The sequence below is a fragment of the Nycticebus coucang genome, chromosome 6 (assembly GCF_027406575.1).
Source record: "Nycticebus coucang isolate mNycCou1 chromosome 6, mNycCou1.pri, whole genome shotgun sequence".
Classification (NCBI taxonomy): domain Eukaryota; kingdom Metazoa; phylum Chordata; class Mammalia; order Primates; family Lorisidae; genus Nycticebus; species Nycticebus coucang.
The window spans coordinates 115,878,517-115,893,910 of record NC_069785.1 but is presented as its reverse complement, the minus strand read 5'-3'; the positions used below and the strand labels follow the sequence as shown (position 1 = coordinate 115,893,910).

General features: G+C 45.2%; 2 protein-coding genes and 1 long non-coding RNA gene across 14 annotated transcripts; 2 read left to right on the top strand and 1 right to left on the bottom strand.

The window, feature by feature from the left end:
- Positions 1-416: 416 nt before the first annotated feature.
- POU2AF3 (POU class 2 homeobox associating factor 3) lies at positions 417-12,134 on the bottom strand. Of its 12 annotated transcripts, none has more exons than XM_053595642.1 (7): positions 9,935-12,134; positions 8,094-8,194; positions 7,821-7,839; positions 4,184-4,238; positions 2,566-2,789; positions 1,927-1,954; positions 417-1,042 (listed from the first exon to the last, which is right to left on the bottom strand). In XM_053595642.1, the coding sequence occupies exons 1-7, from the start codon at positions 10,039-10,041 to the stop codon at positions 671-673; spliced, it is 906 nt and encodes a 301-aa protein (XP_053451617.1). In that variant the 5' UTR covers positions 10,042-12,134; the 3' UTR covers positions 417-670. The 12 variants fall into 12 exon arrangements, with proteins under 12 accessions (XP_053451617.1, XP_053451618.1, XP_053451621.1 ...); XM_053595643.1 differs by having other exon boundaries at positions 8,100-8,194; XM_053595646.1 differs by lacking the exon at positions 9,935-12,134 and adding an exon at positions 9,706-9,862 and having other exon boundaries at positions 8,100-8,194.
- LOC128588888 (uncharacterized) lies at positions 8,772-10,178 on the top strand. Its single transcript, XR_008380815.1, has 2 exons — positions 8,772-9,123; positions 9,857-10,178. It is a non-coding gene; the product is annotated as an uncharacterized LOC128588888 (long non-coding RNA).
- Positions 10,545-14,668, top strand: LOC128588846 (colorectal cancer-associated protein 1-like). Its single transcript, XM_053595613.1, has 3 exons — positions 10,545-10,554; positions 11,946-12,097; positions 12,132-14,668. Exons 1-3 carry the CDS (start codon positions 10,545-10,547, stop codon positions 12,294-12,296), a joined length of 327 nt encoding a protein of 108 aa, XP_053451588.1. The 3' UTR covers positions 12,297-14,668.
- The last annotated feature ends 726 nt before the right edge of the window (positions 14,669-15,394 follow it).

Here is a 15,394-nt window from a genome sequence, read left to right as displayed (position 1 = left end):
TTGGAAAATGAAAAGGGATCATCTACATGTTAATGTCACTATAGGTAAGATGTGCTTTTTGGTCATGTTAATATTTCATTGACTAATGTTATATACGAGAAACGAATGATTTCATAAATGTTCTTGTCTAAAGTGTACACCCTCATGCAGAGCTGAGGCCGATTGCTCCTTTCCACCATCATAGCTGTGTCACTGCATGGGAACCAAGGCATCTCACCACACTGTAAATCCAAATAATTTTAAATTCCTGAATAAATCAGATTAAACCACTGAAGACTAATTAGTGCTTTCCAGAATTGATTGGTAATATTAAAATCAATTAGAAACTACTATTGGAAATTAAAAAATAATCAAACATTTTATAATACAAAATTATTTATTAAAGTAAAAAAAAAAAAGGAGAGAGATAATTTTGTTCGTTACACAGAAAAATAAAACAAGTGAAAGTTCCTATAAAAATGTTAATGGTGAGCATACAGAATAGGAGGGATGCTGTGACCAGGTCTGAGGACCTTGTCTTTATGCCTAAGTTAGCATCAGAAAATGGGAAGTGGTGACATGTAAACTGTGCTTGTGATATTTGTTAATGGGCTGCATATTTTGAGCTGTCATCTAGATGTGGGTGAAAAACAGATACCCCCTTCCTATGTTCCAAGGACTGTGGTTTCTATTAACTGTAGCAGATGTCACAGTTTGCTTCCCTCTTGTAGAAATCACTCGTGGTGGCTGCTGAGGGGGCGAAGTCCACACAGTCTGTGCTGGGACAGGGGAAGTACTCGGATGCTCCCAGCGTGTCCAAGCGCTCTGCCTCACAGGAAGCGCAGCAGCAGACGGAGGCGGTGGCTGAGGAGAAGCAGCTGTGCTGGCTGGGCCAGGGCAGGGGATGGGAGGAGTAGTCTTCTGAGGGGTAGCCACAATTTCTGGTGTCCAGAAAAGGGAGAGAATTGTAATTCTCCGGAGCATATGTAGGCAGTTGAGCTGGTGAGTAACTGTAGTCTAAGGAGCCAGAGAGAGTGGAGGAATCGGAAGATGATCCTGGGGTCTAGAGAAACAAAAACCAAAGAACAAAGAGCTTGACGACTTAGGATCAAAAGAACTGAACAGCGTGGATTTATTAGTGCGGGCTAAGAAAATCAGGAGTTAAAACAACACCCACCCGAGTCTGCAGAAGTAATTGTATTTGCTGACTATATAATTTCATGACACCACATTCCATATTTACCTATTTCTCTCCCAACAACAAATTGCCTTGCTTCACTGCTCTCTTTGTTATAACCATACTCTAGAGGATGCTTTGTTCTTAAACCACAAAATCCCATTGCGCTTCATGTTACCTGCACATCAAATCCTGCTGAGTGCCACAATGTAAGCTGCAGGTGGCACCTTGGGTGTTTCTCCACACCCCTACAATGGAGAACCAGGTAAACTTGCAAAGGTACAACTTGGTCCTTAAGGACCCAGTGTCTGGGTTCTCAAGACAAACAACTATCTTTCCTCTCACTGACATCTCATTCCCCTCGGGAGGGTGGGGGTGGGTACTATCTGCTTTCTCTTAAGCAAGTCTACAATTGTTATTGAGAAAGCCTTGCTTGGAAGCTGAAAGGGAAAGGAGTCATTGCAGCCCCGTATTTTCCTTGTGACAATGTGCACATTCTGCAGAGTTCCTTTCCTATCCCCTCTTAAATGTAGTCTGAGGCCAACACCGACTTTTGACCATTCCCCCCGCCCCCCCAAAAATTCTTAAAACAATGTTACATTTTAAGGTTTAAAAAAATGTTCAGTTTCTGAAAGACATCTAAAATAACTAGTGTCTACTAATTGACACCTTACTTCATTTTGAAGGATAACACATTTGTGAACATTTGAGATCCATCAAGAGCAGACAATTCAAATTCTTTCAAAGATGAGCACTTCATTCATACTAACCATCTCAGACCCAGCTGAGTACTTGTGCCTATAGCAGATCAAAACAACTAGTTAGTAGAGCTAGTTCAATGACAAAACAAAACAAAAACCCTTCTCTTAGAATTAAGTTTGGTTTTAGGTAGACACAGTGTTAATTCCATTTTCAAGAACTCAAAAATCCATCAATAGGGCGGCCCCTGTGGCTCAAAGTGGTAGGGCGCCGGTCCCATATGCCAAAGGCGGCAGGTTCAAACCCAGCCCCGGCCAAAACCCACAAAAAAAAAAAAAAAAAAATCCATCAATAATCCAAGGGCAGCAGTTATTGAAACCAGTGACTTCTAACTAGCAGATGTCTTAATTTCACAGTTTAAAAAACATTAAATGAATATTGCCCGGAACCTCCTTTTTGCTGCCACACACCAACTTGCTTGGGGGGCACCTACTTTGAAAATCAAAATGACACGTGTACTTAAAAGTTTGTGTTCCTCAACGTGTGGCTCCCTCTACATGGTGACTTCTTAATGGTTCTTTACTTGTTTTTTCAGATGATTTCCTCCTTGTATGGTTTCTCACCAGATGAATCAAACTCACTGACAAAGCCATTACAACCCCATATTTTGTGACAGTCAGGTTATACTGCAAAGAACTGAGATCAATTACCAGGCTCTCGTTAAAGCAGAAAGGGGAAGGCTGCAAGCTGTCTGGGAAACAGTGTAGAACACTCTGTGTGGAACTGAGCTCAGGGTGCATCTCGGACTGAAGGTAAGAGTCCAAGATCTGGTCCAGGCAGCTTGGGTTTTCTTCACAGGAAACACAACTGGAAAATTCTCGGGGATGAAAATAATTGGGCGTGGAAGAAATTGGTTCAGGTTCAAAATACAGTCCTAAAGGAGAAAGGAAAAAGACATCTTTTTGTATAAAAAGGCCACTAACAGATTTAGAGTGTTATCTTCCTGAATAATTACTATGCCTAGGGGAAAAGGGGGCTTAAGAAGTTCCAGAAAAGTAAACAGGAAGGCAATTTGGACTTTTTAATTGTCCCAGCCAATGCAACTCTCAGGGGGAATGAATCTGGTTAATGACGTGGGAATTGGCTATAAAAGTGGCTAAGGCAAAAGGAGAAGAGTGGTGAACCAACCTGTGTCCACATGTCACAGTTAAATATGGCTCAAGCTTCTGCTTTCCTGGACTATAAACACATGGACATCTAACCCCAATCCTCAGTTCAAGTAAACCTCCCAGAGGTCACTGACAAGAGTTCCTGGAGGCTTTGAGAAAACTTTTGATGCTATAGGAAATAATTCTTTTGATTTAGGGTGACTGCTTTCCTAGACTTTTGAATTACTCAGTAACTTCAATTGTGAGAGAGAGAGTTCTGAGAAGTGATCTAAATGGCAATGCAAATGGTAAACATGGAAACCAGAAGCCCAGTGTACTAGCCCAGCAAGCAAAAATGTTTTCTCCTTGAACGTGTAAATGTAACAATGTAATTAAAGTTAGGTTGTTAAATACCAAATAAGAATAATTTGGAAAACATTACTCCTTTCCCAATTTACTATTAATAGGCCTGCTTTGTGATACTTATTCTTAAATGCTCAGAGAAGAGAGGTTTAGAGTATGCCCATCAAAGATACTACAGAATCTGGTTTTTTTTTAAAGTCTCAAGGTTAAGCTAAAGTTGCTTATTTGGTGGAGAGCTACCGTGGTAGAAGTTTCCTTATATGCAGCCTCCTTAAACTCTTAGCTGTTGAGTTGCATAGGCAGCAGTGTTTATGTAATAGAGTTATTCACGTAGGGCTGAGAAAACTTACACTTGTTTGAACTGCTCCCTGGGAAGAGAGAGGGAAGGGGAGGGAAGCCCCTGTTGGCTGGGAGCTAGAGGCACAGAGTGAAAGCAATATTCTAATGTCTCTGGATGATCTGTAGTCCATCTAATAGTACACTGAAAAAAGATAAGTTTTGGAGAACAATTCTGATTTTTTTTTTTTTTTTAGTTAAGTTTAGTTATTCAGATGGGGAACTAGAGGCAATGTGAAGAACAAACTCTTGGAACAGAATAGGTAGCAGAGAATAAAGAGTTCAGACATGAGAACAAAAATTTGCACTTGCTTCCTTGCTAGGCTGGCATCTGGAGTGGCTATGCTTTTTTCACCTTCTGATTGGTTGGATTCCAATTAAATGGTGGTGCCTGTCTTAACCCTTGTATCAAGCACTGGAGTCTTTCGAGATGGACTTTTGGAAGAGTTTTTGAGGGAATTGTAATGCTGGCTGTACTGACCTGCAGAAGACGGTGCCAGGGGGTCTGAAAGGTGGATGCTGCTGCTTCTGGACAGCTGTCAAAGCAAGACCATCCCGTGAACAAAGTGAAATGAAAGTTCTCTAAAGGAAAAATCTAAGACATTCTGACGAGAACTGTGTTTCCTTCTGCTATAAGGTAAGCCAGATTCTTTCTTCTCAACAAATTGCCTTCATTAAATACAACCAATCTTATATTTGATTTAGATTCAATTTTTATGTTTGCTTACTTGAGAACTTTTTTCTAATATCATATTCTCCCACTTAAATTTTACAGGTTATTAATTTTGATAAAAAATAGGAATAATTTTTATGTTATAGAAGTGTGACATTTCTAGAAAACTCAGCAAAGAGCTTATTAAACGATTTAATTTAAAATTATTAAGGACTAATATTTAATTTCAGATATAACTTAGTCAATTGTTTTCCTCAAATTTTTCATATATCATCTGGCTATGTAGCCTTAGAAAACTGTTTCCCCCAAAGGACACAATTTCTAACTTTGATATCCCTGAGTCGCTAAAAAGATTCACATGTTCTTACTATAAGTGAAATATTAAAATATAAAATATTATCTTAAGGTTGTAGTTGATAAGTAGTAGCCTATCTACGTTCTTATGAATGGCCCGGAAATATTTCCATTCTTTGTGAGTCTTTTAGTATTTTCTACAAAAGTTGCTTTTTTCACTACTGTATTTATATTCTTAAACTTTATAAGACTGCTCCTTTTGACTATTTAAAGCAGAGCAGCCTACATTTTCTGGTAGAATTAGTAATTGTACTAACTGAATAATTTAAAATATTTTTTTTTTTCAGTTTCAGATGGTGGCTTTAAAGTTTAAAGGGACGAGCGTTGTTTCTCTGTGACTCTGTGCTGGGAAGTCTGTGCTGGGAAGCTGAGCTCACCACACCTCTCTTGGGTTACAGGGGAGTCACTCCAGCACACCGAGCCACTCACTCACTAGGAGTGAAACAGGAGGCGGTGTAAAGTTTGAAAATGATCCATGCTATAATGTCATGAACCAGGAAGCTGGAATCCTTTACCAGCTCTTTATGCAAATATTTGGCTGCAGCTTGAGCTCAAGGACTTGGAAGGAGTGGGTTTTAAAAAATCTGCTTTGTTGTAGAGTTCTCATTAACCCCACTCCTCCCCTGACTGGCTTGTTTTTCTGCCTCCCATGTTATCTCCCTGAGGTATGTTTACAATATCCGACTTGATGTTATCTTTCTAGTCATGGGTTCACTTTCTACTTTGCTCCAAGAATACAAAGAAAGGCACCTCTCTCTTAGATTTCAAACAGCATAAAAAACAATCCACAATCTATAATTTATAAAAACACATCAAGGCTATTTAAAAAAATAATGGTTTTTAAAAAAGGTAGATCATATCTTTTGGTAAGTACTAACTCAAGTTTCCCTTTGCCCTAAAGGCAAAAAAAAAAGTGTGTGCTTGTGTATGTGTCTGTCTGTGTGTTTGCAAATTGATCTGGCTGAAATAAGTTTTTAAAAATCAAATTCTCCAGTCTGGCATACACACCATTTTTTCCTGGCACTGCTTGAAACTTGGGTATTTGTCTCAATCTGTAACTTACACTTACGGTTGCCTTCTTAAAATTTCAGATTGTGGGTACTACTCTGACTTTATGACAAATTAAGAATTTCTTCCTTCTTTGTAGTATTTGAGATGATTAACTCTATCTTTGGCTTAAAGTTTCCCAGAGGCATCTTTCAATCACTGAACAAACTGGAGATCCTCTCTTTTAAAGGAGAAACCTCTACACTACAGAGCAGGTGTAAATGATCCCCTGGTATCTGCCTCCCTTGCCTGCTGAGTATACTACTACAGCTTTCCTAGAATCCCAGATCCTTCCTATGGCTCTTAGTGAGGAGCTGTACATCTGGCTCCTTTAAATCAGTTACATGGGTGTTGCTCCTACTAGCTTGGAAGGGCCTGGGCCCAAATAGGCTTCCAGGGAGCAGAACAGAGTAGGCTCTGCCTGTACATATGAGGAATTGGTTCAGAATTCCTGCTTTGTTTCAAAAAGTTTTAGATAAGTTAAACTGCTCTAGGGAACAGAAACCAGTTAGATATCCAAGTAAAATCCTTTACCCTTATTTTATCTAACAAGGGAACAGTGGCCAAAGAAATCTGTAAGGGCCCAGTTTCCATGCCCAAATGCAACTTCTCAGGGTATAGCTGAAGCAGAAGTCTACCTAGTACCAAAGCTCCTAATGAAAGATGAATTGGTTGAACATTGAAGAGTTTTTTTTTTTTTCCCCCTCCAGAAGCATTTTCCAGTTCTCTTATACCTGGTTTTATTAAGTATATAACTAACTCTGGGCTCAAGGCTACTAGACTACTGCTTAATAGGGTCAGATCTGTAGGAAGATGAGGTTAGGGAACCAATAAGTGGGAAGGGTTTTTATACTAAGAATAAGATCCTATTTTTAGCTTTATCATTAGCAACTGCAAGACTCTGAATTTTAGTTGTCATAGAGGTACACAGATTCCTGATCAACTTTTGCTGGTTTAATAAGAACTAAGTGAAATAATGAGTGTACAAAAGTGCTTTAAAAGAAGAGCCATTGTAAAGCCCTCTACAAATGTTAAGGAAGTTTTATTGTATTACCTACAATTCTGCACCTGGAGGTACTAACTTCTCCAGCTGTATGTGCCAAATCACAGCAAGCTGAACTACGTAGGAACAGATCCTACATTCGTATCCAAATCGACCCCCAAACTCTGAGCAGAGGGTGCACATGAATACTACTCAAAAGCTGGCTTTCACAATCCTTGGTTGGAATTTTGTTTTTGTTGCTTTTCCCAAATAATAAATAATGATAGTTGACATTTATTGAGCACTGTATGTGGAAAGCATTCCTCTAAGAGCTTTGTAAGCAATAGCTCAATTAACCCTCACAAAATCCTATGTCCCCAACTTAAAGATGAGGAAATAGAGATGGGATACTTTGCTTGAGGATACACAGCAGGGACCAGTGAGATCCGAACCCAGCCCATCTGGGTCTGGAACTTCTGTTTCCCACCCCTACATCTTTCACCTCTCACTTCATGAAGTTGTACTCTGCACACAAACAGGGCCAGGCCCAGAAACTGCCGTGGGGCAGAGGTGGGGAGAAGGACATACAGAGGCAATGTAAGCCCCCCCTGTCAGATTCTACATGCGTACCCAAATCAACCCCCAAGCAACTGTACCATCCAGGGCTTTCAGCCATGAGCTGGCCTCTCATGGGGGATAACCCCACCTTGTTTATTTGGTTGTTCCGCAGCTGGCACCTCCCTGAGTGCCCTGGACAGGACTCATCTGCTTTAGAGAGGTGTATAAAGTTTCAGGGAACACTTATGACTGCCCAGTTCAATTCTTTAATAACCTGGAACCAGGGAAAGTGTTGTTACATCTTTAGGAAGTGGTTCTCTACTCCGAGTTGCCTCCCCTGTGAAGATATGGCCCTTTTCTGCTGGGGAATTTCAGTGACTGGCCATTTACAGAAAAATGATCTAGAGGCTGAGTTCCAGAAGAATGCGGTGACTTTCTGGGATTTTCTGTGGGTAGGTGAGGGCTGTACACACACTGTCTTCCTAACAATAAAAACTCACTCACCTGCTTGTCATTCTTCTCCCTGCAGAGGACCAATAAATCTTTTATGACTTTGATCATGGGTGATGGGCTCCCCCAAATCCTGAGCCCCACAACATGCCCCAGGTGTCCTCTGTAGCTTCCCCTGGTTAACTGAGAGGAAGCTGGCGCAGAATAATGGAGGAGGTCAGGTTTGGGGATGGTGAGTGGGAGGCCTCCCAGACACAGGGCTGCCAAGGCCCGCCCGCTAAGGTTCCCCCCAGGCCTGCCCTGGCCGGGCAGTGAGCAAGGGCTTACGCTTACGGTTCCCCCTGAGGCCGCCTGGCGTGCCCGCCTTTGCTGCAGCAGCTCCTTCACCGTGACCTTCACCCGGACACCTTGATACACCTTCGGTTTTTCTGGGGAAAGGCAACTGAGTCAGTGGTAGAATCTAAGGTCTGGAAGTCAGGTTGTGTGTGTGTGGGGGGCTTCATAGGCTAATTCAGCTGAAGCCTAGTTTCTAGGTTTGGAGAACACAGATGCTAAAAGACGGCTCCCCCCGCCCCCCCCCCACCCTCCCCAGTCTCTCAAATGTGAAAGGATGAAGGGAGGCTGAGCAGGTCAGGGCCCCCAGGAGAAAGGTGCTGGGCCCAGGCCTACACCTGCAGCGCCCCAGTGTTTCTGCTCAGGAATGTGGAAGCCAGGCCGGGGTAGCTCACCACCTTGGCTAAGCAAGTCGGGAACCTGGGGTTCTGGGCCCAGCCTTCTGGCCTGGGGGAGGGTGTGTTGGACCTGGGGAGGGAGCGGGCGCTCTCTATCCAGAGCAGCAGACCGGGCCCACTCGACTGCGATGTTCCTGCAGGTGTGAACGTCCCAGTCCCTTCCTTCTCCACCACGACAGGCGTGGCTTCTGGGGAGGCTCCGACCTCTACCCGTCCTTGGTCTGACAGACAGCCCCGGGCCGAGCAGCGGGGTTTGGCCAGCCCTGTCCTGGGCCCTCAAGCAGAGGGATTTGTCAGACTGACCCTAGTAAAGGGGCTCGGCCCGAGGAACGCCCTCCCTGCCTCCTTTCTGTCTGTCCTTCTGCGCCTTTCCCGCGCTCCATCTTTCCCTCCGCCCTCCTTCGCCCCTTCTCCTGCTCTCTCCCCATTCCCTTCCCTCTGTGGCGCGGGCGTTTCTCCGCGGAGCAGCGCGAGCTCGGGGAAAGCCGTCCGGCCTCCCGGCTACCGTGCGCTCTGCTGGGAGGCCGCCCGGGAAGGGCCACCGGCGCGCGCCCGAGGGGTCCGCCGGGAGGGACCCTGCGCGCCGGGAGCGGGCGCGGCCCCGGCCCGGGCCCGGAAGAGCCGCAGTGAGTAGGTCGGACCGCTGTGAGGCCGAGCCCGCCAATGAGCTTTCGCAGTGGGGATGGCCGCCGCGGAGCCCAGTGCGGCCCCAGCCCAGGCCCTGACCTCGACCCCGGAGCTAACGCCCGGGATAGCGCGGGGAGGAGCCGGGCGCGGGGGTCGGGGGTGGCCGCGCGTTCAGCCTGGGCAGCCAGCGCCTCTCCTGGTCACTGCGGGGATCGCAGCTGGACAGCGGGGAGCCCCCCGGACTGGCTCCCGAGAGCTAGGGTCTCCACTAGAAAGGGGGTCGCGCTGTTTTTCGCCCAGACCCAGAGAATCCCGTGCCCAGCTCGCAGGCGCAGGCGCCGCGCCCTCTCCGCGCTCCCATCCTCCCCCCAAACCCCCACTCCGGGCTCCGCGGGCAGCGGGCGCGCCTGGGGGTCCGCACAGGGACCGCCAGCGCTCAGCTTTGCGCGGCCGGCGCTCTCGGCTCGCGGCCCGGCTCCCCGTGAGCCTCTAGCTCCCCCCGCCGCCGCTGCTGGTTGCGCAGGCTTCCCGCTGCGAAGTCCCAGCACACAAAAGTGGAAAAGTGGAGGGCGGGCAGGGACCTGGGGTACGCGGGCGTCCGGAGCGGCCGACTGGGTCCTCTGCCCGCGGGAGCAGGTGCCGAGGGGAGCGGCTACAGCGTGGCCTGTGCCCTCTCGTGATCTCCAGCCCTTACTCACATGCCCTGACTTTGTGCCTCTCTGTTCTATGCAGGAAAAGCTGTGGGAATACACCCGGATTGAAATGCCCCTGGCTCGCGTGACCCGACCCCTGGAGAAGCAGCCGAGTTACCCGACATCGTGGTCAGCAGGAGCCAGGGCGGTGGCTGGATGCTGTAGCTGCGGGGACTCAGCGCCTGGGAGGGCTCCTGTGCCAGGAGAGAAGCAGAGATGCAACATTTTAAAGTTTCACAAAGCATCCGGCTGCACCCAGGTCCCTGGAGCAGGAGACAAACAGAATTAATGTTTTATACCTTCGGGTATAGGTTTGAGTTTTTTCCCCCTCATGCCAAGTATTTAAAACCTCTAGAAACCCATGATTTGACAATCAATGATTGCGCGATACTTTCAATTTGAATATTCAAAGGCTTAACAAAATGGACTATCTTCTGCAGAAATCCTGCACACAAGCACCCCAGAGACAGTCCATACAAACAGGGGGTGAGGCCCCTTTGAGTCCTGGCCCTGGCTTTTACTGTATTTTGAGCATTTTGTCCTCTTTGGCTCAGACACAGCAGGTGTCCTCAAAGATGCTCTGAGTTTCAGCCTCAAGGGCAGCTCAGGAGCCATGAGTGAAGTAGGCTGCCCCCCCAGGGTCCCATAAGCCGGAACAGCTGGCCAGAGTGGTCCCCACATCTCTGATCTCTGTTTTAAGGGGAAATTTCAGGTTTTGGGGAGTGAACATGGCAGCCAGTGGGTGTGGCACAGCAAGCAGTCACTCTGGGCCCAGGCAGCAGGCCAGAGGCCCAGTAGAGGCCGGGGCTCTGTCTGTGCCTGTCTCCTGGCCCCACCTGGCCCAGTGTGGGCTTCCCTCTACTATCCATCCCACTGTCTTCCTAGGCCCCACACACGGGGGTCTCAGCACAGAATGTCTGCCCATGAAGACCCTTTGCTCCTCCCCATGCAGCTGGGAAACCCAGCTTGCCCTCGGGGAGATTTTCTGACTCCTGTCTCATCCCTGTCCTGCAAAGTTCCCTTTTCTCTCTGTTTATCCTCTAAAGCCACCCTGCCTTCTTGGTGTAGGAGCACACTTTAGGAAATGGTGACAAGCTGCCCACGGCTTATGTTAGCTGAAAGGATATGGATTTGGGTTCAAGCCTTCTCACTTTGGGGTGAGAGGTGGAAGGAATTTGAGGTCAGGCTGCCCCCGTGATCCAGGCCTAAGCCCCTCTCCAGTGCCTTGGGACTGTGCGGGGTCAGCTTCTCCAAGCACTTTCTCTTTGGAAGATGAGGGAGACAGTGCCGGGCTCCTCTCAAAGCCCTTGTGAGGGAAGACAGAGAAACAGCTAAAATATTCCCAGGACATCCCAGAGGATTACGGCCTCTGCTCTTTATTCTCTGGGTTTTCTGAAATGTAGAAAGTACAGTTTGGCCCTGAAGGTTGCCAGAGAAAGACCTGAATGCCCTTAAATGTGTCAGAGTGTCGGATGCAGAGTGGAACACAGTGCACAGGGAAAGGGCTTCTCTGAGAAGGACAGGACTGATGGGAGGGACTGCTTGGCAGCTAAAAACCACGTTTCTGTAGGAGATCAGGGCTGGGACATCTCAGGTGGCACTTGGCAGTGGAGGGATGATGGGGTGTGTTTGTTCCTAGCACAGCTGGAAACCGTCAGCTTCTGGAGCCTCTTTCTCCAAAGGCCCCTGGGCTTGTGTCCTGGTTTTTCCTGATGGAAGGCAGGTCTGAGGACCGGACCTAAGGAGGGAAGGACAACAGGAGTTGATGGCCCCAACCCTGTGTCCCCTTCTCCATGGCACAGTGGACAGCAGCTGGCAGGGAGGCAGGCTGTCTGGTCCTCACAGCTCCTTCCATCACTTCCTTTCAGTCTTCATCCTTTCTATTTTGCTCTTATTTTTTTGTTTTGTTAAAAAAAACCCTCCTCTCTGTCCTTTTTGTGTATTTTCCTAACGCTTCTCTGTCTCTCTCTGTCCCTGCCTTTGTCTTTTTCTTGTCTGCATTATTATTGGTCGCCCTGGTTCCTGCGTGTCTCTGGTTCCCCCTGTTCTGGGGGAGCTGTCTCACTCTTTCGCCCCCTTCCTGACCTCTCTCTCCACGTGGGGATGGTAGGGCGGCAGGAGGCTGTGAGTCCCTCGCAACATCACTGAAGTGGATGCTCATGGTTGGCCACCCTGTGCAGAAGGCAGGCAAGGCTGGGTAAGAGGGGAGCTCCTCCCTGGAAGTCATGGGGTCTGTAAGGACAGCAGTGATCTCTTTGTCCCTTCCTCCTATAGCTTCTGCCTGAATCATGACAGCAGTCTTGGGGGTGTCTATGTTGGCTTCCATTGCTGGGATGGACACCCCAGCACTATTGCTGGCTAACAACTTCAGAACACTAGATTTGCCCAGACCTAAGCCCTGTTTTCAGGATTTTTTTTTCTTTTGTTTCTATGACAACACTCTAGCACAGATACTTAAGAGCCAAATGTCATGCTTGTGAAGGTAAGGGACAGTCCTTTCTCAGTGGGTCCTGTGATTCTTCCTTATAGATTCACAAGTACAGTGAGGGCCTGGAGCAGCCGTGTCTACCCTGAGACCATGGATAACCATAAAATTAGGTGTTCCAAAAGACTTAAAGCCTGTTTAAGTTGTCACTTACTGTTTATGGGATGGCAGGTGCTGGCTGTCTAGAGCCCCCATTTCACAGAGGAGGAAACAGGTGCAGAGGGGTAGCAGTGTGCCAGAATTGTTGTGCACATAAATGGCAGAACTGGGATTCAAACTTTCCAGTCTAACTCTAAAGCCCTTGCGCTTAAACTATCAATGTTGTCTTCCTGTTCTTTTATTAACAGAAGGTTTCCACCTTCTACAATAAGAATTCATTTCACATATTCTTGTATATATGTAACAATATATTTATGAAACAAACATGCAACAATGTACAGCCATGTATGTGAGGGACTCTGGTGTCTTTTATTCTATACCATCTTTTCCATTTCATTTCATTTATGAAAAGTAAGTGTTGGTCGGGAGTCACTAAGTTAATTTAATGACCCACTAATGAGTTGTGGGTAGTATTGGAAAAACACTGTCTGTAAGGTATGCAAACACACGTTTCAGTGATATGCACGTGGAAGTATTTTGGGATATGTTTACCATTAGTATTTGCAGGGAGACTAAGGGTATTCCATGAAAACTGGAATCCCTAGAACCCCAAGGAAGAGGCTGGCTGGAAGTGAGGGTGAGCTGTTAATTATGCTGATTACAGTTTGTTTCTCAGACTGGGACCTCTTCCCTCTTCCTGGGGATGCTGACACTTCTGGGGTGTCTGCCCTGAATTCTTGATAAACTCTTGGGGGTTTTAATAAAAAAAAATAAACCTTGTGGGGTTTCAACAGGCTTTAATAGGCTTACTTGCTGGATGTTTGGGTGTTAGAAGGGATCTTTGAAATATAGAGAGGAACTTAAGAGCCTTTCCCCAACATCTCTGCTGGTGGTTGTCCAGCCTCTGGCTCCTTTTCTTGGCTGAGATCCTGGCCCCTCGTAGACTCTGTGTGGAGGAAACAGGAGCTCACTATTTATAGTGCAGTCTGTTCCACTTTAAGACAGCTTTAAATATAATGATCAGTGATTGAGCCATAATCCAGATAGGTATTAATTGGGCCCAACTGTGTACTAGGCATGGTGTCTAGCATTAGGTTTCTGCTATTAACTACTCTGTTCTCCCACTTCCATACTGCTGTTTAGTTCAGTTCATTCATTGATTCTTTCAACAATCACATACTGGTTGTCTGCTCTGGGTCCAGTGCTAAGCCCGAGGAAGGCACTGTGCTCACCCCTTCCTCCACCTTCCACCCCAAGCTTTCTTTCTAAGAGTCTTATCATCTACAGTTTCTCTAGTTTCTCTGTACAGCACAGTTTTTCAGATTTTCTGGCTCTCCTTGCCACTGAACTCAGAAACTATTTCGTTTGTCATTGACTTTCTTGAAGTCAATTGATACCCAGAATGATAGGAAAAGAGCAGATTTCTTTTAAAGGTTTAAAATGAATATTTTAACTGAAAAACTTTGGCAGCCTTTTGTGTGCCAGTGACACTGTGGCGCATTGTAATTTTCCCCCTAAGTAGGAGATTTTATTAAACATAGACACATGCACATTAAGAGACTTTCAGCATCAGGAAATGGGGTAGTTTATTCTCTCCAATTTGACTATAGCTCTAAGTTCTCTTTACTAATGCAAACTTCTTTTGTCACCTTGACTTTGGGACACTGTTACCAAACCTTGTGGGAAATATCAAATTCCAAAAACTTGAATACATGGAGGAAATACTTACTTTTTGGGTCTTAGAGTGAACATTTGGTCCACGTGAAAATGACCAGGAAGATTAGTGGATGAAGTTTACCTGATGAATTGTGCTAAGTCAGTCTATTCTCATAAGACATACTCAAAGTTTTAACATTTCCTTAGGTTTTCATGGGAAGCAAGCACTTCATAATTTAAATAAGAAAAAAACATTGCACCTGGTTTTAAAAGTTCATCTTCTATCACATCTATCACTGTAGTATGCAATATTTAAGGCACACAAAAGTACATTGAGAATACCATAATGAAAACCTATGAATGTATCACCAAGGTTAAGAAATCATGTAGCTGAGTGATCTTATATTTATGATGAAGTTAATTTATTAAGTATTAAAACATTCGGATTATTCCACTCAAGATACTTGGTTAGGGAGAAGTTGAGCAGGGATGTCTATTGATTTTCCTGATGTAAAGGAGCTAATTCCTGGATATTATCTTTGTGGTCCACATTTTCTTCCTCTTGGAACTTGTAACATTTTTTACTGTTGTTTTTTCTTGTAATAAAGTGACAATGACATTGCAAACCCATATGTCTAATTTATCAGAGGTTATTTAGAGGATAGTTCTCTATCAAAAGGTCAAATGTAACATGGTCTATTATTTGCAAATAACTACAGAAGGCTTTATTTAGGGGCAGTGCCTGTGGCTCAAGGAGTAGGGCACCGGCCCCATATACCGGGGGTGACAGGTTAGGTTGGCCTTTAAGGATTCTAGTTCCTGATTTATTTATCATATATGTTTTAGCCATACTGAAGATAATATCAAACACTGAATAATTTTAATTTATAAGACATTTTTGCAATATATTATAGTCCATGTAGATAATAAATATGTCAACATTTTTCTGTGGGTTGGTAATTTTGCTTTTAAAGACATTAAAGAAAAAAGATAAAGACATTAAAGAAAGAGGGACTTTGCCTAACAATTGCAATCAGTGTAACCTGGCTTATTGTACCCTCAATGAATCCCCAACAATAAAAAAAAAAAAGAATACCAAATCATCTTAAATATATTACTGCTGAAGCCCAATATCCTCCTACTGTGTGAATATACAGATGGTAGGGCTAATGGTAAATACTAACCGTGGTGAGAATTTTCTCAAACACTGGTTTCAGAGAACTGTCATCCACAGAATCAGGGGCTAAGTAGGTATTCATCTTCATGGTATAGTTTCATTTTAATCCAACAAAGATTTCCTGAGAACTGGGTGCTGGGGACAGAGCAAAAAAAATCTGC

Excerpts from the sequence above, each read along its gene's own strand:
- LOC128588846 (XM_053595613.1), top strand. Across the intron at positions 12,098-12,131 it reads CTTCCTCCTATAGCTTCTGC|TTGGCTTCCATTGCTGGGAT; the intron begins CTGAATCATGAC and ends GGGGTGTCTATG.
- POU2AF3 (XM_053595642.1), bottom strand. The coding sequence starts at position 10,041 with ATGTTGCATCTCTGCTTCTCTCCTGGCACAGGAGCCCTCCCAGGCGCT. Across the intron at positions 8,195-9,934 it reads CCTGCTGACCACGATGTCGG|AAAAACCGAAGGTGTATCAA; the intron begins GTAACTCGGCTG and ends GCCTTTCCCCAG. Across the intron at positions 1,955-2,565 it reads TCTGCTTTAACGAGAGCCTG|GCACAAGTACTCAGCTGGGT; the intron begins GTAATTGATCTC and ends GATCTGCTATAG.